Below are 25,660 nucleotides of genomic sequence, written 5' to 3' on the forward strand. Positions count from 1 at the left end.
AAAACATTTAATACTAGTTAAACAATATCGCAAAAATGACTTTGTGCTTCACAATAGGTTGCCAACTATAAAATAAAATATACTTACTACAACTATAGTTTAAAAAATAAAATACTGTTAATTTTTGTAAAATACTGTTTATTACTTTATTTACGTTCTCAGACTTAAATTTACTTTATTTGTTGTAAACAAGTTAGCAACACAAGCTACACACAAACTGATTTACGGACCTGAGGGGCTACTACGAAATTCGAAAATCAAAGTTCGCATATCGTTCGTATCATAGTTTTGTGGATGATGGATGACAGTAAAATTTGTAAGAACCGTGCGTGTCAAACACATGACATCCCCCCCCCCCCAATCGTAAACGTCAAATAGAAAAGTCTTCTAAAAATTTACAAAATAAAAAATAAAAAACAATTTGTTTGGACCCCTCCAAAATTTGAGGCTGCGACCGCGCCTGACCCTAACTCGGTTAACTACAGACTAAACGTCAAAAGGTATCCTAACCCTGCCGCCGCCTTATGTTTTTTAAATAATCATGTATGTTAAGAACATAATAAATAATAATTGATTTTCCTACTAACGTCGATAAGCCAAAAGCTTTTAGAAACATAAAGGAAGGAATAAATTTCCATCTTACAGACTGGCTAAAACCAAAAAGTCGTTTCTGGGAAATTGCATACGTTTTTATAATAAAATTCCAAAGAATATTACCAATGAGACGGATACAAAGTTCAAATCTATTGTCAAGAAGACATTAATATCTAAGGCGTATTATAAAATTAATGATTATATCATGGACAGGGATATTTGGAAATAATTCCGATCCGCATTGGCGGTCCCTTTAAAAATGAAGTGTTAAATACTTGTGATATCATATAATAATATTGTAAATCTGTTTAAAAAAAATACCTCGTTGAGTTTCTTGCCAGATTCTTCTCAACAGAGGTTTCTCCGAACCGGTAATAGTTTTTTTTTTTTTTTATATTCATAAGTGCTTGTTATAGCCTAAATTGACTAAAGATATTTTTACTATCGACTTTGAAAATGTAGTTGATAGATTACGTTACATAAATAGATACACAAATACATAGACGGTGAACCTTATTTATACAAGGTGTTAATTAAATAACTGAAAACCAGAAAGTAGATTGCTCAGAATCGAGAGTAGAATCGATTACACTATGTTTTAAATCAGGTTGTGTTTGTAGTTTTTATATCCCTTTTTTACTGTGCCAAGTCTAAGAGTTACGACTGCAACAGGCGCCAATGAGGGCTATCGCGTATGAATTCGCCACTAGAGGCGCTAGTGTAGCGTGAGGTCTCCGAAATGTCCGATTTTGGTGAGCTACGCGGGTTTATTTATAATAAGAATAATTTTGTGAATATTTTGCAATATCTGAAATTAATTACGACAAATATGGGTTCCGTGACAATGAATGTCTGTATTTTGAGACAGTTTTGTCTTTCAGAAACCTTTGTCGTCCCTTTTTTCCGAACAAAACGGGGACTATGCAACACTGTGGCATGCTCGATATTTTTATGGTACTGTTTTAAGGTGTATTAAATATGATTTTAATCTAACCTATGTTTTCACGCCCGTAATAACAGACTTTGAAAGCCATACTTAAAAACCTCACGCAACAGTGCGCCATCTAGTGAGACAAAAAACGATAGCCCTCATTACATTTTAGCGAGATTGCATATGATTTTGATAATTTAATACTGGCCGGTTTACTGTCACTGTATGATTTTCTTCTAAAAACCTCAAAGCGCAACTGACAAATACAAATCATGAATGTAGAGTTAGAAATTAAGTAGAGTTACTAACTAAGCAAAACACACCAATATCTTTTAAAATAACGAAGAAATTCAATAAAAATAGATTTAATCAATTAACTTAAAATAAAATAAAAATTCGGGGTGTCTTGAGGATTGGAAAAAAGTTAATATTTCACATTAATAGTTCCGTTAACGAACTTGTATCTACATTTTCCGAGTTTTGTAGGATTGATCTTGATAAGGCCTGAAGAATCATACTGGCGAGAATGACCAATTTAGGGCCATTCATAACTCAAAGTCAAAATCTAAAATAGCAACTAGCGGCATACACTTTAAAACAGAGGCCGTAGTGTCTAACGTACTAGAATCACGATTTTTTCACTTCTTTCTTCACACGGTGTAGAATGAGGGTAGAAAGAGACAGTAAAGGTGATCGCGAGGGCTAGAACGTTAGACAACACGGCCAGTGGCCTGTGACCATGTTTAACTTTAAATGCATAAAATGATAATCAGGTACGGTCAAGGACTAATTCATGAACCAAAATGGAACCTTTTCAAAGGAAAAGTCATTACGATTTTCTCTGTTAATTAATGCGATGTCACTATGACGTTCACTGTGAAATGGTTCCATGGTGACTCATGAATTACTCTTTGACCGTACATCAAAATATAATGCTAAATTGAGCTTTATCTATACCCATGTAGAGCGAAAAATTATTTCCTGAAATGTATTCAAAAGATATTTCATCTACTTCCACTATAAAAATGGTGTAAGAATCGAAAGATTCACAAGAGAGAACCTTCCATAGGAGTGTATCAATATCATTGTACATTTCAATCATATTGAACACTTTTTTAGCATCCAAAGGCATGAAGCTATTTATTTTGATGGCTAACTTTCGACTTTTCTTCTCTTCTATAAAATCGTCGGCAAAAACAAACATTTTTAAATTTAATTTGGCATTTTTGATGGTTCTTTTCAACCACGCGACATCTTTCTCATCATGACAGCAGTAAACCAAGCCGCCATTTTGCACTCCATAACACTTGAGCAACGGTATCGCGTAATCTTCCTTGTCTATTTGATCCCAAATGAGAGTTTGCACCATTTTATACATTTCTCTATGGATTTTTGGATCTATACTCTTCGGTGCTATGACAACAATGGAATTTTGACATCTTGATTTACTTTTTTTCGCGTTCAGTTTACTATAATCTTTAGATACGCTTTTCGGACCAACGCTAGGATCACTGTCTCTGACATTAAAACCTAAACCAACTTCGCCCAGTACCTTGTCTAATTCTTCTATTTCCTTATCACATACAGATAAATCTATTTCTTTCTCCGAACAAGTAGACCAGCTATTTTCAGTATCATCATCAGTCTTAATTTCTTGCTTAACAATAGCGTTAATTATACTATTTACCACATTATCCTTACGTTTTATATCACATTCATTTTGCATTTTGGCAATATTTTCAACTCTAATATTATCTTGATTTACATGTTTTATATCACTTTCCGTTTTTGTTTTAACATCTTTAACCTTAAGATTATTGCGTAGACTCTCGTTTTCTACTAGTAAATTCGCTTCGTTATCACATTTACATTTTACTTTGGTAACTTCTTTGCGACTATCAACATCAGCTACTACTCTTTCATTATTTTCCCTGATTGGTACATTTTGATTTCTACTTTCATTTTCGTCACCAGATTTGTCATTATTATTGGCAATAGCATTGTTAGCTACATTTTGATGTACTATTCTGTACATTTTTGCTGGTATGTTCTGCTGGTCAACATAATTAGTATCCTGTGCATTGGGCCAGGTGGAGCTACCAATATTCTGCTGAGCTACTATCTTGTCTGACATCTTCTTTAATAGGAACTTCCTGTTAAAAAAATAACATTATATATATAATAAAACAACTGGACGGATCTGGATGAAATTCTAATTGGCTCACTTGATAAAATTACGAATTTTCATGAGTCAAAATTTATTTATGTCATGCATACATATATTAATTATACGGATTCATTTTTATACTAATTATTTAATAATAAATTTTCCTCTTCTTTCATGAATAAAATCAATACTATTTATTTTAAAATAATAACAAAAAAAAATTGAGATCCTCGTGACGAGTCCTTTCATTTGATATGTGACACAGTAAGGTTTGAAAAACTTTTTTTTTTAATTTCCTAATTTGTCCCCCGAAAATAACCCTTATTTAAAAAAAAATATTTACACCATCCTACCAAATTTCACCTGATTTGGTCCAGTAGATTCGGAGCAAATTGGCTGTGACAGACGGACAGACAGACAAACGCACGAATGATCCTATAAGGGTTCCGTTTTTTTTTGTACGGAACCCTAAAAAATATCCCTCTGCACTTTTGATGAGTGTATACTAACGTATTGTGATAGAAGGCGATGTCTAAGTAGCATTCTCTTTTGCACGCGGCCTGCATCAGCTCGTCGTAGAGGCACATTTCTTCGTCGGCCACGTACGAACACCTCATTCTGTGGTTGATGCTTGTCACGACGTTCTCTAAGAAGGCAAGCAGTTTCTTCTGCATGACACCAACGAATCTTTAAAATAAATAAAAATATATTATTACCTAATGTTTTCAAAGGAAGATCAGCGCCGTTTGCAAGTCCCGCAGTATGCTGATTTGGGATAATTTCGTGACATGGGTATTTTTTTACTTTATTTTAGTTAAGATTGGTTTTTGGAGTCTTTTTATAATTTTTTATTTCAACTCCAAATTTTGTTACTTTCACGGTCATCCCGTAAAATCCATATCGAAAATACAAACCGAAACACAGAGGCACAGAAAAACCAGAAAAAGAGACCAGCGCTGGGAATCGAATTATTTCTGTTTAATTTTTTTCCGTGTTGTCAGTAATATATGTTTTCCTTTTTTTCTAAAGACGCATAGCTTTAAATTGATTGATTGAATTGATTTAATCAAAACTAGCGGTTTCCCGTGACTCCGTCCGCGCAGAATTCGTTTATCGCTATCCCGCGGGAACTATGCAATTTTCCGGAAAAAAACTATCCTATGTCCGTCCCCGGGACTCAAACTATCTGTATACCGAAATTCATCTAAATCGGTTCAGCGGTTTAGACGTGAAGAGGTAACAAACAAAATTACTTACAAGCTTTCGAATTAAATAAACATACATATTTTAATAAGCTGTAAAAGTTAAGCGTGGTATTCAAAGCAATATTAATACAATTTAAAAACGAAGTAAAGTAAGACTATAAACTAAAACTACATACAAACTAAACTTATAAATAAAAAAGTTGCCCAAAATCACTGCCAGGTGGTAAGGTGCCCAGAAGGCTGGCAGCATTACCACGCTGTATGGCAATGCTTATTCTTTGTGCTAAGTAAAAGCCAGCCCTCTGGTCACCCGAAGCCGTAATTAACTTGGACGACAATGATTTATAAATATTAAAAGCTCAAACCCCAAGGACCCATGGTTTCTACCCCAAACGGCTCAAAAATGTAGGCACTACTGGTGCCTACATATTTGCGCTTTTTGAGGCATTCCGCAGAGTCTGCAGCGGCACCGGCCCTGTTGGCTGTAGATGGAAGGTGGGACGGCGCGAGTGTGTCGACGCAAGTGGCGTCGCAAACCAATAATAAGGTGTTCCCTTCTTTCGCAGACCGAAATTTCATAGAATTTCGTTTCGCAGAAAATCTTTCATATAATATTTGGTCCTTGTATTTTACTTCGAATATTATTGTTTCAGCGACTATTTACTTGAATGAAACAGAAAAACTATTCAATGCATCTTATAATCTCACTTTATTATTTATCAAATTTATCAAATTGTAGAATTATTTTTTAACAAATATTGTTTGTTCAATAAAAGTTATTTGAATAGGTTAGAAATCGCTACCAGAAAAGTTGGTTAGGTTAGGTTAGGTTAGAACAGTGACCTCATCAGAAACGACTCGCTACTAGAAAAGTAGGTTTGGTTAGGTTAGAACTGCAACCACATCTGAAAACAATTTGCATTTTGTTTTTCTTGGTAATAAGTTTTATAATAACTAAATAAAGAATAACGAATATCTAAACAAAAATGTATATTTGTAACAAAAATCAATGATTTAAATTTCTTCAAAGAAGCGTTCTGCGTATTGATTATTCTATGAAACGATAATATGATTAAAAAATTCTGTTAAACGAAATTCTATTAAAATGTTGTCTGTAAAACAACGTACAACCCAATAATAAACTTATAATATTAGTGTCATAATCTACCTGAACTCCCTCTCCATTCTATTCCCTCGCACCACATCGATGAACTTCTTCAGGAACAGCATCCGCATGGCTCTGCCCTTGAGGGCCACCGGGGTCTTGCAGCTTGTGTGCGTGATGGTCGCCATCACCCGTTTGACGGCCTCATCATCTATGACCTCGCGGTCTATACCCGACGCAGCAGTTGAGGGGTCATACTCCTTCAACTTGCTTGCTTCTGCAATCTTCAGCTTTGTAGTTTTTTTACATTTGGTTAGAATCACTTGTCTGGAAAATAACAAGATACTTGGACTTCAGTAGGATAGACCAGGCACTTCTGCACTTCAATTCAATTATTTAAACAATTGATGTACAGTCAAGTGTAAAATAAGACCTTATTAAAATATTTCAAAAATATGTACAGTCACCAGCATTAACATCTGCCACAGCGGAGCGTGCAAAAATATCTGACACGTCCTTCCGACCCTAGAAAAAGAGTCGTATCAGATATGTATGCACGCTTGTTGTGTCAGATATTGGTGCTGGTGACTGTACCACTGACTCTTATTCCGGCGTAATAAGACCGTGATATCATATTATTGAGTGGTTCGAATAGATACATATTTTTGCACTTGACTGTACATAATAGTGCACTATAATAATATTCAGAACATATATAAAAACTAAGAATAAATAATGTATATATTAAATGGAAAACAATTTCGAGATAAAAAACAATAAATATACCTAACTCTTTAGAACACCACACAAGTAGTTCAGAGCAATACGGCAATGGGGAATGGATGAAAAATTTAGAATCGCTTGAAACTTTTTATATCAATTGGAATAACCTTTCTAAATAACAGAAAAAAATATCAGATTTTTAAGTTGCATCAATTATTTTTCCGGTCGGTTACGGGTTATTCCATAGCCCAGAACAAAAAAAAAGGAATTTATGTGTCTTTGACTCGTTCGTTTTGACAGGTGACTCTTTACCGGGCCGAATAATACCGACATGGAAATACCGACCCCGTTTTTCATGTACACGCCCATAGAAACTGACATGAACATCTATGTGTGTGTACTTGAAAAACAGGGTCGGTATTTCCATTTCGGTATTATCCGGGCCGGTAAAGAGTGTCACCTGTCAAAAAGATGGAGTCAAAGACACAAATTATGTTTTAATGTTTTAATTCTGGACTATGAAACAACCCCTAACCGACCGGACTGTCGTAATTTGGCGGTAAAGAAAACTCTTTAATTTTTTTAAATTAATTGATGCTACTTAAAAATCTTATATATTTTCTGTTAATTAGAAAGGTTATTCCTATCGATAAAAAAAGTTTCAAACGTTTCTAAATTTTTCATCCATTCCCCATTGACTATTTGTTATTTATTTTATAAATCAAAGCATCGTATGCGTTATCTGTTTCATTTTCCACTTTTGTATCAGGTTAAGTAACTTAGGGGCTGTTTCACCATCCATTGATTAGTGTTAACTGCCGGTTAAATGTGATGCCGTCTCTATTTGTTTTGTTCGAATAGACAGAGACGGCATCACATTTAACCGTCAGTTAACACTAATCAATGGATGGTGAAACAGCCCCTTAGTGTTTCAAGCATCCTTACTGCCGCATAATCCCACAACCAAATCCAACTAACCTAAGATCCTGGGAGACGTCAGCTTTAACACGCGTGTCGTGGCACAGCGCCATCTCTTGGAGAAGCCGTTTCGCCACGTCTTCCTCCTCTTTCGCACGCACTTTGGGAAACTCTCCTTTGTTCAAGTTGACCAATATGTTGTTCACGTAAGACTTTTCCTTCTTCTTAAGCGGCAGCTAGTTTTAAAGAAAGCACTTTAGATTTGTTTTTCACTTTAGATTAGAACACGTTAGATTTTTACAAGCTTTTTATTTAGTTTCACCTGTCCCGATGTTTGTCATCAAATCTTGCAAGTTAAATTCAACCAACTTCCAGTAGTCTAGTTTGTCTTGAAATTTGGCATACTTATATAAATTGCGTGACAATACAATAATCTGGTAGGGACATCCCGGTAGTACGGCCAGGATCGTCTAGCACGGAATCCTTCGGCGGAAAGGACCCCGGACCTAAAGTATGGAAAATGTGGTTTCAGTTAAATGTTATAGATTTCAAAGTCTTGAACAAAAACTTCTTGAGGTGCTACTTCTGATTCAGAGTCCCTTTCAGAGTTTAGTTTAGTTTTTTAGAGACTTTTCTCCAGGACTTTGAAATCTATAACATATCAAAATCTCAGGATATTTAACTAAAAACACATTTTCTATACTTTAGATCCGGGGTCCTTTTGGTGACAATGCAAGTACAGTCAACAAAAAGTACAGTCAGCAAAAAAGCTTGTATTAAAAATGAAAAATTTACCAAAAATTTATTAAAAATGTACCGGGTGGGCCCATTAACAGGAGCAAATAATTAAAACAAAAAATGATTGACCCTTGTACTGTTTGTACGTACAGTCGCGGAATGAAAAGGTTGACCACCCTAAGCTCTGTTTTTGCTTGCTCAGTATAACTACTTTATCAACCGAGTATCACATATTCCGTCATCATGTCATTCAAAAAGGTAACATGTGTTTGCAATGCGTAAACGAATTTATTTGAAAACTGGTCAACCTTTTCATTCCCCCACCCCAAGCCCAGTGTAGACCTACAAGAAAAATTGTCCAAGTTGCTTTACATTGCCGTGCTTGATTGACCACCATACTCGTCGGCTTTACTGCCTCGCGATGTAATGCAAGTTGCACGATTTTTCTTGGAAGTCTAGACCGGGCTTTATAGGTTCGGACTTGCCCATGCTGACTTTATTGTGACACGAAAAATCAGTACCAAAAATGTATCATCACATCATCATTCTCATCCCAGGCTATACAAGTCCCACTGCTGGGCACAGGCCTCCTCTCAGAATGAGAGGGCTTCGGCCGTAGTTCCCATGCGGCCCCAGTGTGGATCGGGAACTTCACACACACCATTGAATTCGCAGGTTTGTAAAGGTTTCCTCACAATGTTTTCCTTCAGCGTTAAGCTCGTGGCAAATATCAAATGTTATTTCGCACATGAGTTTCGTAAAACTCAGAGGTGCGACCCGAGGTTTGCACCCACGATCCTCTCCTTGAGAGGTCATAGATCAAACCAAGTAAGCCACCCCGGCTTTTTTTTATTTTAAATTGACACAAAATGCAGAGTAGACAATCTTATCTAAGGTCTTATCGCTTAAAAGCGAACTCTTCCAGACAACCGTTTGGGTATGTACATGATCTTATAATGTCAGAAATAGGTAGGTCACATACCTCATACTCGATTAGCATAGACGTATCAGAGTGCAGCAGCAGGTCGTGAATATTATGCAACAGGGCCAGCCGGAACTCGGCGGGGCGGCGCGCCTCGGGCCTCGGCGGCGGCACGTGGCCCAGCCCGGCGCCCGCCGGCTGGAAGCACAGGGCTCCGGGTTGGTAAAACGCTAATGAGCATTTCTTCACCGGTGAAATAACTCTAGATGGCGTTAGTAGCAGTTATGTAGTAGATGGCAGTAGTAGAAGTCTGTTTGACGTTTGTTTAAGCGTGGTTTAAGCAAACACTTAAAGCTTGCAAAGGGTTCCTACTCAGTTGCCGAATACTATACACGTTTACATTAATCTTATGACTCATACTTAGACACAAATTTGATTAATTTGATGACCAATATATTTCTTAGGGATAGATATAATAATTAGGGTATCGCAGTTTAGTGACAAAACTAAATTTAAGTGACAGAAAATATAGTTCCCATTTTTTAGTGTAGCTTGTTGCCATGGTAACATCTGCCGAGTTATCTATTAAAAGTATGATTTTATGCGGTACAAATCCATTCAAAGTTAGGAGTTGTAACAGTTTTAAGGCAATCCTTTATGGCTATCTCCTAAGCGTCCCAATAGAATAAATTGCAAACATTTTTTTAACAAAGTTTCACTGATGCGATGTCTCCTGAGTTACGAGATAGAATTAAAACAATAAAAAGTTGATTCACCCATGTACGTAAACTGTTTATTCTATAAAATAAATAAATACAATTGACAGACGTTGAGATACATGTACAAAAGGTGAACTTTTAGAGATCTCTGCCAATCAGTCAGTCAGTCAAAAACCATCGACAAATTAACTTGATTTTTAATTCGACTGCAGAAGGATTTATTTCGAGTTGAATGTTGTTCATGTATAGATGACCGCGGCGTGAGAGGCCTTCCATTGGCTGTCACGACTGGATGGCTCTGGCGGTGAAGAGGTTAAGCTGCATTTCCACCAGAGTTATGCGAGGAATAGGCTAAACAAACACAGAATAAATGAAAATAATACACATAGGTACCTGAACTAGGATAAAATAAAATCCTGTGTTTCAGGTGTAATAGGACTTACAATGCTAACATAAATAATCAAATGCAAAATACAACAAAATGATAGATCTAATTAAACAGATATTAAATATAAGCACTAAAAAATAAACTTAACACTATTTAACCCTATTTATTTTAAGACGGTCAACAATTTTTCTGAATCTTCGTAAGACATTTGTAGAAGAGCTTCTTGGAGATTTTTTTTTGTTTTATTATAATTAAAAGAGTATAGCCCATACATGTCACGCCCATACTAAGTGTATGAAAAAAACCGGCTAAGAGCGTGTCGGGCACGCCCAAAATAGGGTGCCGTAGCCATTACGAAAAAATGAAGTAAAATTTTTCTAAGGATTTCGTATTTTATACGGAATCTTCCAAGTTTAGGTATATTTTATACCTTAGGCTGCTAATATTGACTCAACTACTAATAATTCTCAAGAAAGCTTAACCGTTATAGTTTCCCTTGTAAGTTTGATAAATTTCTATCATCATGAATTTTTTCAAATTTTTCCACACACCGGTTTAGATTTTAGAGGGGTGGACGCTCTATTTTAATGAAAATTAGCACTTTAAAGTTGAATATTTTGCAAAAAAATCACTAAATCGAAAAATCGTTTTAGCAACCCCTTAGTGGTTTTAAAAGACCTATCCAACAATACCCCACACTACAAGGTTGGATGAGAAAAAAAAATTACTCCCACTTTACGTCTGTGGGAGGTACACAAAAAAAATTTTTTTTTTTCAATTTTTTATTGTACCATTTTGTCGGCATAGTTTACATATAAATTCGTGCAAAATTACAGCTTTCTAGCATTGATAGGCCCTGAGCAAAGCCGCGGACGGACAGACAGACAGACAGACAGACATGGCCAAACTATAAGGATGTTCCGTTTTTGCCATTTTGGCTACGGAACCCTAAAAATGAGGGAAGATATTTTCATTGCTCGCTTCGCTTTCGCAGCGAAAAGGACTAATCTAATGTAAAGTACTTCGCCAGTTTCCCGCTAGATGGCGCTATCCCGGCGAAAAAGAAGTTAGCGTTTGTCTAACTCGTGATCTTGATGTCGTGAGAACTTGTAATTAACATTTACTCATGATTAAAATCGTTCACAAGGTTTAATTTCCAAAACCAAAATTTTTAAAGGGTTTCAGTCTTTTTTACAGAAACTCATACAAGGTTAGGTTGGTAAGTGTTAACTTCAAAGCAGTTACAACAAGGACGGAAGGATGGACTTGAAATTCGGTGTCCTGAATGTAATAATATACTGAGCGGCAAAAAATCTGGCCCTCAAATGTAATTAATAATAATAATAATTTTAATTTAATTAATTTAGGTAATTTTGTAATTATATTTATATTTTAGAGTATATTTTGGAATTATTTGAGTACGATATTACAAAAAGTTGGAAAACCCCCGACTTTGCCACTTCAAAGTTCAATATCTCAAAAACGGCTGAACCGATTTTGCTGAAACATGTCTAAAACCCATCGCTAGAAAACCTGCTTTCAATTAAAGAAAACCTCATTCAAATCGGTCCACCCGTTTAAGAGCTACAGTGCCACAGACAGATAAACAGACACACATAGCGGTCAAACTTATAACGCCCCTCTTTTTGCGTCGGAGGTTAAAAACTGCGAAAATCAAAAATTATAATGTACAAAATTCCTAAAGATACATATCCTATGTTCAGTTGACCCACGTTTAAAATATCTAATATACAAAGCTGCTTTTAAAATTATATTTCACGGAAATTCACTTTAAAACTTGTTTAAGTATTCCAAGATGTGATTACAAGAATGTAGCTAAGTAACTATAAGTTAACGTTAAATAAAACTATATTCATTCACATTACGTTGCCGCGTATGCTTTGACCGTTTGATCTGACGTTGTGTGTTAAGAGACGATGAATATCGGAACAAGCGATACTGTCGCGCATCGCTTCGACTTCGTGGTACAGTCGAGTTCATAAACTTGTGAGCAAACATTTGACCAAAAATATCTAAACATGACTCTATTGTTATGTTAACGGCGTGGAAGCGTGTTCAGATATTTTTAATCAAATTTTTGCTCGCAATAGTTTAAGAACTCGACTGTACAGGAAACTTTTCATTCGTCTGTCAAATCTAGCGACTAGTGTTGTTCGTTTTACAACGAATCTGTGTCTTTGAACCGATTTGGATTTTCCGTCACTTAATTTCGGCTGTGACGTCACAATAGGTGTTAAAAAGTCGGCACGCTTGGTCTCAATACAAATCGTGATACTTGCGTTATCTATGTGTATTATCTATTACTGTGGTGAAAGTGAAATGCTATTATATGTAAACCAAAAACAATTTGGTTTGAGTGACATTAACAAAATTACAAAATAAGGTTTGCCAATGAAGTAATCTAGTCTGGAACTGGAGTAAAGTAAATCAAATTACTTAAGTACTTGATTACCGAGGAATCAAGATTACAGTAGTGGTTTATAATACCGATTCCAAAGGAATGGATTAAAAATATAATCATAGTTCAGTAGGTATTACAGTAATTTTGATTATCCAAGTAATTTATTACAAAAGTTTACCAGGTGGTAGGACCTTGTGCAAGGTCCGCCCGGATTGCTATCTTGCTCGCTAATCCTGCCGTGAAGCAGCAGTGCTTGCACTGTTGTGTTTCGGCGTGGAGAGTAAAACAGCCGGTAAAATTACTGGCACTTGAGGTATCCCATCTTAAGCCTCTAGGTTGGCAACGCATCTGCAATACTCCTGGTGTTGCAGATTTTTATGGGCGGTGGTGATCTCTTACTATCAGGACACCCACTTGCTTGTTTGCCATCCAGTCGAATAAAAAAAAAAAGTAATTTATTACGCAACATTATATAAATTATTAAAAAAAAGTAACATTATATAAATTATAATTAGCAGCAGCGGCGCGTCGCTTTATATGGGGGTGACATAATGAGGGCTGTCGCGTATGAATTCGCCACTAGAGGCGCTAGTGTAGCGTGAGGTCTCCGAAATGTCAAATCTCATAGTTTTGGGTGAGCTACGCGGGTTTACTTAAAATTTGAATGATTTTGTGAATATTTTGCAATATCTGAAATTTATTATAGCAAATATGCGTTCCGGGGCAATGAATGTCTGTGTTTTGAGAGTTTTGTCTTTCGGAAACCTTTGTCCTCCCTTTTTTCCGAACAAAACGGGGACTATGCAATACTGTGGCATGCTCGATGTTTTTATGGTACGGTTTTAAGGTGTATTAAATATGATTATAATCTAAACTTTGTTATGACGCCTGTAATAACAGACTTTGAAAGCCATACTAAAAAACGTAACGCAACAGTGCGCCATCTAGTGAGGCAAAAAACGATTGCCCTCGTTCCTTCCTCACCTTTAGACTCGTTGGATAGCTTTTCCAAATTTAGTTCACGTTTTTGAAAACCATTTACCTAATCAAGCTGCATTTCCACCAGAGGTATGCGAGGATGTGTCGCGAGGAATGTTTGTCAGTAACCAAACGAAACGCTTCGTTTACCTCCGCTCAGCTGTTTCCACTAGAACTCTGCTGAGCGAGGATAGGTATATGAAGTATTACTATGACGTATTAGTTCACGTCAAACACATTCCTTGCTCGTCTCTGGTAGAAACGCAACTTTAGTGTTAATGCAAAGTACTTCGCCAGTTTCCCGCTAGATGGCGCTATCCCGGCGAGAAAGGAGTTATCGTTTGTCTAACTCGTGATCATAGTAAATAAAGAAGTTATGTTCCCCACTACCCGCGAGTAATTCAATCGTTCATCCCTAAGTTTTTGTTTAACAAAAACTTAATTTTTGGAAGGGTTTCAGTCTTTAATTCAGAAACTCTAAATGCGCGACCACATGCAATCGCTCGATGCTTGTTTCCAGCGATAAATCTGGTCACGTGACACCCCGTTTTGAATTTCCCGCGACTCAAAATGGTAATCAAATATTTTTCCAAGAACTTTCTTTTTACGTTTTTAAAAAGTTTTTTAAAGATTTGGTTTTTAAACATGTGTAGTATGTATTGTATGATAGATGGTACCAGTTCGATGGCCGGCAGTATGGGTTCGAGGATGCCGCCACCTCGGACGCCCAGGGCGCCGCCCGCCCATCCCATCAGCTCCATCATCCTGAGATAAAGACAGACATACATTAATTAACATTAATCATCATAAAGGGGAATGAATGAAATTTTTAAAATTGGCTGTTTTTTTTATCGGTACAGTCAAGGCAAAGATATCGACACGGCCAAAGTTGCAAAAATATGTATACACGGCCTTAATGTTAAGTGCATTATTAAGTCGTGTATACATATTTTTGTAACTTTGGCCGTTTCGATATCTTTGCCCTTGACTGTACCTAGAATAAGCTTAATAGTCAATGGAAAAAATATCAGATTTTTGTGTAGTACCAAATAGAGATGCCGCAAATAGTGATTTGGCCGAATACCGAATATTTGGCAACGCTGTCGGCCGAAGCGCCCAATATTCGGCACAAAATACATACTTGTCGAGCGCGTAAATATAAATAAGACTAGTCGCAACCTGTTTCCAAATAACAATACTCAAACCTCTCGAAATTTGCTAAAGTTTATCTTTCGTCTCCTGGAAGCAGCGTGTATAGTGAGAGGTTATTTTCTGAAGCTGGCTGAAGCTATCATTTACGACGAAAAGCGTAATCGTTTGCTACCAACAAATGCTGAAAAACTTGTTTTTATCCATCACAATTTACCACTGATAAATTTTACTGATTAAATTCAAATTAAATTGATATTGTAATTTGGAAATGAATACATTATAATCTTAAGTAATATGACGTCTCTTTTTGTATTCGGTATTCGGCCCAATAGTACGCATTATTCGGCCGAATACCGAATACCTTTGTGGCCGAATAGTAGCCGAATATTCGTGGCATTTCTAGTACCAAGACAATACATACTGATTAAATAGTAGATTGATAACCAAGGATGGAAAGTGACCCATTTAACCCGAGATATTTTATTGCCAATAGTTCGAGTGGAAATGGGTAATTTCACCCGATTTAGACACTACTTTTCATTTCGACTGTGAGGAAAATAAAATACTACAAAAAATAATGAGAATAACAATAAATTGAATTTACTTATATCCAACCTCCAACGGTACCTTTTCGACCTGGCCACTTTGCCACGGCCGACTATATAAAAAATCGAGTTGGTCACGACCAAGGAGCTTATATGCAAAACTGGAGGTTCAGCGCCGAACCAAGAAGTTTGACCTTTATTACTTATTTATACATTCCATCTCTCTCTTTCGCATTTCACGAATGGCTTCCATCTCTTTCTTAACCTAACTAAAGAAAGAGATGGAATATGTTCGTGACGTAATAAAGATCAAATTTCTTGTTTCAAACGGATGTTCGGCGTTCAACCTCCAGTGTTGTATATAAGCTCCTTGGTCACGAAGTGCATCTAGATGGCCATGCCGAAACGTGCAAAAAAAGTGTCATTGACGTAACTCAATTCTCTTCGACTCCGTGGCTAAACGATTTTTTTTTTTTAAAATGCTTTCCACCCTAGAGATGAAAACGCAATTTTCCACCCGGCTATCTACCCATGAAAATTAAACTTTACGAACAGCGAAGTTCGTGTCGTGCGGTCCCTCTCGCTCTCGGATTAAATAGTACAAGTGTCAGAGGGACCACACGACACGAACTTCGCGTTTCGAGATTCGTAGTAGCCCTGCAGGAGAGATGAAAATAAATATACAGTGCCTCTGACCATGGGCTTTTAATGCAAGGTTCGAATCTACTCGCTTAACTAAGGTACTTTTACTTTATTTTCGAAATTACGAAATTTTCGTTAAGGTAAGGTACAGGGTTAAAAGCATACGTCTAAAAAATAAAAGTAATTAGAAAAAAGAAAGTGATTTGAAAGGCAGTATTTTTTTTATATTATGGCTAAATCATTAAAAAAGCGATTCTGTTCGGCATCAGCATTAAAACCATCAATTCTTTACAAAAAAAAATGAGTAGATTTACCTAGTCGATTTTTTATTATGTTTGAAAAACTCAAATGCGAATTTGTATAGTTTTGATGTAACAGACCTGGATTTATCTAGATTTGAAAAAAAAAACTGACAGCCATGTTGAACAAACTTCTTTCGCTAATTGGCTTGGATGGACTTACCTACATTTGAAAAAAACTGTCATATGGATTTATCTGATTTTCTATAAATATTATGATTTTAAATGTCAAAACCACAGCAATACTTAACCGATAAAATTGGAACAAAAATAGTCTTTTACCCTTTTATTACACAAAATCTTAAAAAAAATGTTTGTAAAAAAGTTTGAAGTTATTCGACTCATATGCAAGTTTTTAGAGGTATTCGAGACAGATTACGGAACATTTTTTTTCACCATGCATAGACGCTCCACCCTATACTTCGTTTTTTTAGCTTTAGAAAGAAGGTAAGCTATCTTGATGTGTCTTTTTATTGAAAAACCCTTTTGAAAAATAAGTCACAGTATATATGTAACAATTAGCAAGGAAATATGATCATTTATATTCTTTTAGTATCATAAGTAATATTAACTGTTTTTTTAAACGTTTTTCAATAAAAAGACTCGTCAAGATTGTTATCCTTTTTCTAACGCTAAATAAAAACGAAGTATAATTTTCCATACCTTTTCCCTTTATCGCTGTCAACCGGCACGGACATAGCTTCGAGCAGCTTGGCCTTTCTCTTGTCGAGATTGTCTTTGGTCTTTGCGGCTTGCTGTGTACAATCTGTGGCAGATTCCACATTGTCTGTGGCCATTTCGACCTCGCCTGTGCTTGAATCAAACTTGCCCGCGCTTTTGAATTGGATTCTGAAAAACAATGCATCTTTTTCTTGTTTATCATCATATCAGCCGTAGGACGTCCACTGTTGGACATAGGCCTCCCCATTTGGGGGATTTTCTATACAGGGTGTTCCACAGATATGCCACATTTAGGGAAAGTGTCTTAAATATTGTAGATAGACAATTTTACTGAAAGAATACTTCAGTTTTTATTTTAAAAAGAATTGAAACTGCACTCAAAGATTTTTGAATAATCCCTTATGTGAACTGGGAATCTAATCTGTCAAATGTTAATAAAAACACTGTAATTATAATCGGTCAAAAGCATTTTAAATAAAGGGAAGACCATGCAATTTTATATTGACAATTTCAGGAAAATTAATACACGTGTATTTTATTACAATTTGGTGAATTCCATTCTAGGTTCAGACAGAGGATTATTAAAAAAAAAAATTGAATGCAGTTTAAATTGCATTTAAAAGCAGAATGAAGTCTTCTTTCGGTAAAATTGTTTATCTAGCGGTCCCTGGACACACCCTAAGTGTTCCGCGAAGCCGTCGAAAAAAATAATTCTTTATTAATTTTCGTCAAAGGTGTATTTTCCCAACTGTAAGTGGTCCTTGGCAGGGCAAAAAGAATCAATTGGTCCCTCATCACTGAAAGGTTAGGAACCATTGATCTACAATATTTAAGATACTTTTCCTCCATGTGGCATAGCTGTGTGACAACCTTGGGGTTGCGATAATAAAACTTACAGATTGTCTTTGCTTGCTGAACTGTCTTTGGAACCGGCGGCCAAGAAAGCTCGGCTTTTAGTCGGCAGTTTGAGCGCACTGAAATAATAAGTAAACATGCCTAATATGCATGGAATACAGAATGACGGGCAGACATGTATGGAACCAAGCTTCGTCAGTCATCACCAATACAATTATAACTTAAGATTTATTGACAACAGCATTTGCTATAATTGTTATTAGGACCACTAGTCAGTGAAATCTGGGAGAATTTACATATTTTATGATGAAATATTTAACCACTTGACAGTCCGGAGTGAGCGATATGCCACAAACCGTCTGGGTTTTTTATCGACGGACGCAAAGCGCCGCGCAGCCACAATTTTTTAACTTGTTATAGCTGAATACTAATTCTTCTTCTTAGTCGTTCACTCTTGACAGAGTGGTCGTGGTCATGCTTCGGTCGATCGATTCCTGTGCCACAAACGTCCATATCTTCGTTTTTTTTTTAATATATTCAAAAAATCTTTTACAACACAGTTTAACAAAAAAAATGCTTGCATATTCTCTATTCCTGAACTACATCATCATCATCATCTCAGCAGTAGAACGTCCTCTGTTGGACATAGGCCTCTCCCATAGACCTCCAGTTGCTTCGGTTGGAACCGTGAAATCGCGGCTTTGACCAGGTCATCCGTCCATCTCGTTGATGGACGTCCTACGCTGCGCTTGCCGCTGCTCCATTCGAGAACTTTTCGGCCCAAACGGTCATCTATCCTCCATGCTAAAATGGCCGTGCTATATGGTCCTGAACTACATAGTAGACTTATTAATTTCTCTTTAGTTTTTTTTAAGTCGGATTTTATGATTTTTTAATCTGTTAAACAGTAGATATTGACCAATCAAAACTAGATGTATTGGGCAGTGAATGCCACCTCAATGGGCATATAATGCGACAAAACATATAGCGTCTCACCTGAGTGGTTTTGTAGGCTTATCTTTTGGTACTTTCTTCAGTGTTATAAACCTGAAATAATTAAAGAAATTTTGTTTGTAGTAAAAGTAAAACAGATTTTTGTTGTTACCTATATTTTCCAGCGAGTTCGCTCGCGCCATATCCTCATTACTCATTAGTAAAGTTAAGCTGTAATAACATTTTAGAGCACTGAACGCCCTCATCCGACTTATATTATAAATGTGAAAGTTTGTAAGTCTGTTTGTTTGTTACTTTGTTACCTAATCACGTCTAAACCGCCGAACCGCTTTAGATGAAATTCGGCATACAGATAGTTAGAATCCCGGGGAAGGACATACAATAGTTTTATCCCGGAAAATGCATAGTTCCCGTGGGATAGCCATAAATGAATTCTAATCGGTCGGGGTCGGGGGCAAGATCTAGTCCTGTTACAATCATTTTCCCAAAAAAATAGCAAACCAACCTGGCCTTTGTGTTTGTGTGTCCCTCCTCGACTCGTATCCTGCAGGTCTCTGTCACCTTAGCAACGTTAGAGTTCAGCTGTGCCAGGGCCTCCCGCAACGGTGCCTCCAGCGAGCCGTGGCTGGATGTCGCACCTGGATGTCAGTGGCGATGCGTTTAAATTTTCGGCAGACAAGCCGAAGCGAAAAATACTACAAAGAGGAGTGTACAAAGGGTCGAGTGGGTCAAAATTTAGGCAAGCCAGTGGTAATCGAGTTGTTACGGGGTCACGCTACTGTGAGACGTGCATGCAGGTTGTCCCACGGCTATGCCACATGAAGGGAAAATCTAAATACTCAAAAAAATTATTACTCAGGAGGGCCAGATTTTTTTCCGCTCAGCAAAGTTTGGCACAGTACTCACTAATTTTTAAAATGTTCAGTACTACTGGCGTATACCTAGTGTGAAATAAAAAAAGGGCTGCTATCATCATTGTCGTTTAGGGTCTGCAGAAAATTTGCTGCATGTGTCAACGCTGAGTGGAGACAGGTGGGTGTCACAGGATTTGAAGTAAAGTTGTGGACTGTTGGGACCGTTAATAAAATTTGCCCACTCTACATCAAAACTGTAAGGTTTTTGAAGTACATTATATATACACTTTAAAATGCTAGGCAACTTTATCATCAGCTATAAAGCAGAATTTCGAGGGCCCCCTACTTGTTGTAGCCTCTTGGTAGCTACGCCACTGTTGTCTACATACTGTTTAATTTTCTTTAAGCATAAAGGATTCATATTCGTAAAATAACAACATGCGAAAGTTTCACTTTGCAAATTAGTACCCTACGAACTGTATGGAAAAAGTTGTCTTTGATTTGTGGGTGTTCTAGTCTAACCTTAGTTGGTCTCAAAGTATTTTAATCCTTGATAGAAATGGAAATTGGCATAAAAAAAGTCAAATCTGTCGATTTTCTCGCTGACTGTACATTTTATCAAAAAACTGTGAATGTCGATTGTCATCACTCAAAAATTAGTAAAGGTCTCCTAAGAGCATTTTCGCGGAGCAGCAAGGCAAGGGATCTAGTAGCTGCCCTTGCTGCCCCATCTCAACTTTCCACCCTGTATTATAGATAGTCAATTTTACTGATATATGACATCATTTTGATTTTAAAAACAATTTAAACTGTATTCAAAGAAATTTGAATAATCTCCTGTCTGAACCGGGAATCCATCTGTAATTTTGTGGTACTGATCAAAAGGCTCAATCATAAGAATTATTTTTTTCCTGGCAACATAGCATCTTAAATAAAGGGAAAACTTCAGGACAATTAATACAACTGTATTTTTTTACTATTTGGTGGGTTCGATTCCCGGTTCAGGCAGGGTATTTTTCAAAAAAGTTTGAATTATTTTCAAAATCAAAATCAAGTCTTCTTTTAGTAGAATTGTCTATCTGCAATATTTAAAATACTTCCCCTCCATGTGGCATAGCTGTGGGACACCTGCATACAGCCGTCGTCCGATCAGACACATATACAAGTAAACTGAATCGCGTTTAGAACCTAAATTTGAACCAACACAGAAACAGAAAGGTTAAAAGGTTGCCGATCCCTGCAATAGACCCTCTGGTTCCGCCCTCGCACTCACGCGCCAAAGTTTTGACGCCCCTCACGAAAGCAGCCTCCCGGTCGGTCAGGCCTTCGAAGCGGACGCTGGCGCGGGCGGGGTCCGCCGTGAACGCCAGAAGGGAGTGCAGCGTGTCCGACACGAAACCGGCCGACACGCCGTCCGTCAGCCGCAAACGGTTCCGGCGCCGGCGTCGGGAGCGGCTCGATGATGTTGAACTGTTCCTGGAAGATGGATTTCACAAGGTTTAATTCAACTTTCAATATACAGCAGAAGGGAACTCATCAAAAATTTATGGCACAGACGCGAAACTTTGCAAAATTATTCAATTTCAATGACAATACATTCGTATCACAGACAACTCGATGCTGCAGCCAGGGTCGTCTCCTCTTGAGGGAACTCCTCAGTGGGTAATGGCATCGACTTGAACTTTTGTACGGAAAGAGACGACCGGATGGCCAAGTGGTTATAGAACTTGACTACGAAGCTTGAGGTCCCGGGTTCGATTCCCGGCCGGGGCAGATAATTGTATGAATAATACGAATGTTCGTTCTCGGGTCTTGGATGTTTAATATGTTATTTAAGTATATATTTATCTATATAAGTATGTTTATCCGTTGTAATGTTGGGCAAAAACCCGCGCCGAATTTCATGTCCAATTTCATTTCTAATCCAAGCAATTGTAATTTTGGGTTTTTTCGGGATTCCATGGGAAATTTGGAATAATTTGGGGCCTATGTGTTCTTTCAGACTTTCAGCTGTCTACATTATAAAATCTCGTTTTAAATTCCGAGATGCACATAAATTCCCGCGGGTATTCCCAAAAAATATTATTCATTAACATACAGTGAAACATTCAAGGAATTGTTGGATCCCTTCGAATTCGTTTCTAAAAGGCTTTCCGTCCTTGAACTGGTCTCGAAAGGGTTTTCTTTTGTAGAATTATCTTGACAATCTGCTTGCGTGACTTTTCTTCGAACAACAGCTTTGTTTCTTCGTATTTTTTCCAACTTCATGGACCTGAAATCAGAAATACCACTTAAAAATCAAACTCTTAGTTTAGCCTATTAAAGTTTAGGCTAGCTGGCGCGGGTGCACTGCACGGGCGCGCAGGGGCGGATTTAGGGGAGGGCAACCGGTGCAATACCCCGCTCTTTCTTGCCCCAAGGCCTCCACGCTCTAAATCCGAACCTGCGGGCGTGGGTGCAAGTACAATCCTACGCACGCGAACGCACGCAGTCAGCGCTGCTCATTATATTGTTCAACAGCCGGCCACCCGCTCCATGCAAACCACGTCACCTAGCATAGGCCCTTAGGCCATGCTACTGTAGAAATATGGTAAAGATAGTTACCTATCATAATTATAACAAAAAAGGAACTAAAGAACTGCCTTAGGGGTGGTATTTTTTTTATTCACATTGAAACTAAACCAATTGGGAAGTATAACAGTGTTGGCAACTTAGCCACTTTCTTAATGACTAAATATTAATATGGAACCATGTCAAAAACTATTTTCAAGTGTCTTCTTTTCTGTCAAATCAAACAAAAAAAGTATTTCCCAAATTCTTTTTAAAAATAATATAGCTTTGAGATAGCAAACTTAGAAATAACACAAGCAAATTAAGAGCCTTTCCTTTTTTGAAGCAAGTAAAAATATCAAGAGTTAAACACAAAACAAATGATAAATAAATCTTACGCGATATCTCCATCCTTCTCAGCAAACGAAATATTAAACTCATAATCCAAGCCATACACTTCCATAGCCTCAAACAGGGGTGCATACAATGATTTAAAGCCAAAACCAACGTTCAAATCACTCTTAGGACTATTGACAAGCATGCACATGTAATGTGCATGGGTTAACGGCATGTCTGGATACTCCAGTACACCCTCACCGTCGGTCTTGACAAAGCGAAGAGTTGTGTTAAGCAGCTGGATTTTGCTACCAGTTGGTATGTCCAACTGGGTTGGGTCTTGAGTTTGTGATAGGATCAAGCGCTGGGATACTAAGCTGGAAACAGTTGGTGATGATTGAAATGAAACAGATGACCAATAGAGTGCTCATGCACCTAATAGGGCCCACAGACACTACAAAAAACCTATGATCAGACTGCGTCATTTGATTTTATTCCTTTCTTCTCACTGTGCATAAATTACTGTTCGCCTATCTTTAAGTTTTCCTTTCCTGTTTAGGTTAGCTTGAAAAGATCCCTTTAAGGGATAAGTTCGCCTTTGTACTCTTTTGTTTTGTTGTTTTCTTTTTGTATTATTTTTGTGTTTTATGTGCAATAAAGTATTTACATATATACATACATACATTGATCAGTCTTATTTATCATAAATTGTTCACACACACTCACTACAGTTAATCATAGTAATCTTCATTTCAGTTCCGATGGTGACTAAAGACGTAATAGCTGTTGTGGGTTTCTTTATTTTATAGGTCTAATTCATCTGTTCCCGATTTATCTAGTTTCAAACCTCTAGAGTTTTGAAAAATTTTACAAAACTGCAGTTTCTCACACACACAATACAACAAATAATGCAGGTGCAATGGTTCAGTTCGATTGTTAGGTTTTTCGTAGCGTCTGTGGGCCCTTTAAAATGACTGATGTAGAAGACTTATAGCAGTTAACTTTAGACATGTATGTAACTTAAAAAATGGATACTGATTTAGAAGACTATATCACACAGAAAAGCTCAGAACACAAAACAGCAAAAACAAGATGTGTGTTAGAAGGAATGCAAGCATAACACAGTTTATCATCAATGTTATATAGTCTTACCTGATAGACTTGGATTTTTTGGGCTCCACTGGTTTAATTTTCATTTTGTTAGAGAATATCTTCTTATACACAAAAAGGCTGGAATTAAAAACATAAACATGGTTATATATTATAATAACAGGACTTCTAACACTTATGTTGCAAGCAGGGGATCCAAAACCAACTTGTTTTGGTTTTATCAATATTTACAATATTTATATAATAAAAACCTGACGCCTTATTTTTTACCACACTTTTTTTTTAAACCAACCAACATACTGCTGAATGTCCAGATTATAGTAACTCGAGAAGAACAAAAAAAATCTACTAAGACATAATAAAGTTTGGGAGGATGTTTGGATGTTTGTTACTCAGTCACACAATCAACAACAACAAATTTGTTCAACAGATAGGGATGAGTCTGAAATTTGGAATTGTTTAAAACTTGGATGAATTTACACAGGATATGTTTATTGCAAAGAATTGATTAGTTCCCGCCAGATAGTGGTAAACAAATTCTTTAGTCTTAAGCAAACAGCTGGTCTCCAATAAGGATGGTTAAAATTTAAACAACATTCTACAAAAACTGGTGCTTTTTGAAAATGACCTTGAAAGTGTGAAGTGAATTAACATTTCTTTGATACTAAAGTACAACCAATAGCACCAACATCTGACACAAAAAATCATGGTTTTTCCGAACCGGTGGTAGATTTTTTTTGACATTCATAAGTGCTTGTTATAGCCTAAATTGAATAAAGATATTTTGACTTTGACTTTGACTGACATGCAATTATATATGCTCAGATGATGCGTCAGATATTTTTGCATGCTCTGCTGTGGCAGATATTAATGCAGCCAACAGTACATAGACAAACAAATAAACAACCACCCCACAACAATGCTGAAAAATGTTTAACATCTTTATGGATATACATACTCTTTGTTCAATGTCTCGCTTCCATATGAATAAGTCCAACGGAAGATGTCCCTGTTCAGTTCCAAAGCCTCAATAATGTCCAACGCTAACTTCTCGCACTCAGCATTAAATAATTTGCATTTCAAGTTCCTGTTGTCTGACACCAAACCGACCAAAAAAGCTTCAATGGCTACAGAAATATTGGAAAAACGACATTCAAAGTCGTTTCTGTTTAAGAAATTTAGAGTTTTAACAAGGCACTCTTTTACTTCTGATGCATCCATACTTTCTATGGCTTTTTCGAATTTTATTATTTCTTTTTTAGAAGAGGCCATGTTTTCGCAATCTGTTCAGGTTAGAAAAACTTGATTTTCGACAAAATATTTTCTGTCAATAACCTAAGCACAAAATTGGTGATTATTAGGTATTCTTTACACAATTAGACATTCATTTTTTCACTTTTCTATTGCTCTAAAATAAAAACTTTTATTACCAATATATACAAGTTTACTCAGGAAACTTCAACAAACCCTATATTTTGAGATCGTTGCAAGTTTAAAAGCTACCCGCCATAATAAATAACTTGACTTCGCTAAAGTTGATCACATAACACGTAACACTTTATTATTGTATTATTAGTCTGTTTATTATACAAACAAATGTTTGTTACTTATTTCACAGCGGAACAAAAAAGTATTATTATATATATTCCCCAGCGACCTAGGCAAGGCAGACCAAACGGAAAAGAAAATGTCAAAAAGAAAATTTAAAATTGCCAGAAGATAACGTTTTGTTTATGTTTACAACAAATTTCATTTACTGACGGACCTGGACGGTAGGTATGTATTTAAGGTTTGCAGTCATATTTAAATAATATGATTTATCAAGGATTGATCATAAACGATATAAGATATAAACTGCAATAATTGAGAATA

The 25,660-nt window shown here is 36.7% G+C and overlaps 1 protein-coding gene across 3 annotated transcripts; it reads right to left on the reverse strand.

Moving 5' to 3' along the window:
- Positions 1 to 117: 117 nt before the first annotated feature.
- Positions 118 to 25,452, reverse strand: LOC141443638 (uncharacterized). 3 transcript variants are annotated; one of them, XM_074108982.1, is made up of 16 exons: positions 25,314 to 25,452; positions 24,747 to 25,196; positions 23,831 to 23,908; positions 22,741 to 23,055; positions 21,891 to 22,064; positions 21,066 to 21,268; positions 19,444 to 19,576; positions 18,981 to 19,031; positions 18,026 to 18,103; positions 17,112 to 17,297; positions 14,488 to 14,575; positions 9,364 to 9,501; positions 7,704 to 7,879; positions 6,066 to 6,329; positions 4,203 to 4,379; positions 118 to 3,678 (listed from the first exon to the last, which is right to left on the reverse strand). In XM_074108982.1, exons 2-16 carry the CDS (start codon positions 25,058 to 25,060, stop codon positions 2,448 to 2,450), a joined length of 3,606 nt encoding a protein of 1,201 aa, XP_073965083.1. In that variant the 5' UTR covers positions 25,061 to 25,196; positions 25,314 to 25,452; the 3' UTR covers positions 118 to 2,447. The 3 variants fall into 3 exon arrangements, with proteins under 3 accessions (XP_073965083.1, XP_073965085.1, XP_073965084.1); XM_074108984.1 differs by lacking the exon at positions 22,741 to 23,055 and having other exon boundaries at positions 24,747 to 25,452; XM_074108983.1 differs by lacking the exon at positions 18,026 to 18,103 and having other exon boundaries at positions 24,747 to 25,452.
- Positions 25,453 to 25,660: the final 208 nt, after the last annotated feature.

The sequence above is a fragment of the Choristoneura fumiferana genome, chromosome 27, assembly GCF_025370935.1.
Source record: "Choristoneura fumiferana chromosome 27, NRCan_CFum_1, whole genome shotgun sequence".
Lineage (NCBI taxonomy): Eukaryota > Metazoa > Arthropoda > Insecta > Lepidoptera > Tortricidae > Choristoneura > Choristoneura fumiferana.

Excerpts from the sequence above, each read along its gene's own strand:
- LOC141443638 (XM_074108982.1), bottom strand. The coding sequence starts at position 25,060 with ATGGCCTCTTCTAAAAAAGAAATAATAAAATTCGAAAAAGCCATAGAA. Across the intron at positions 19,577-21,065 it reads GGGCGTCAAAACTTTGGCGC|GTGCGACATCCAGCCACGGC; the intron begins GTGAGTGCGAGG and ends ACTGACATCCAG. Across the intron at positions 3,679-4,202 it reads ATCGCCTTCTATCACAATAC|GAAGTTCCTATTAAAGAAGA; the intron begins GTTAGTATACAC and ends TTTTTTTAACAG.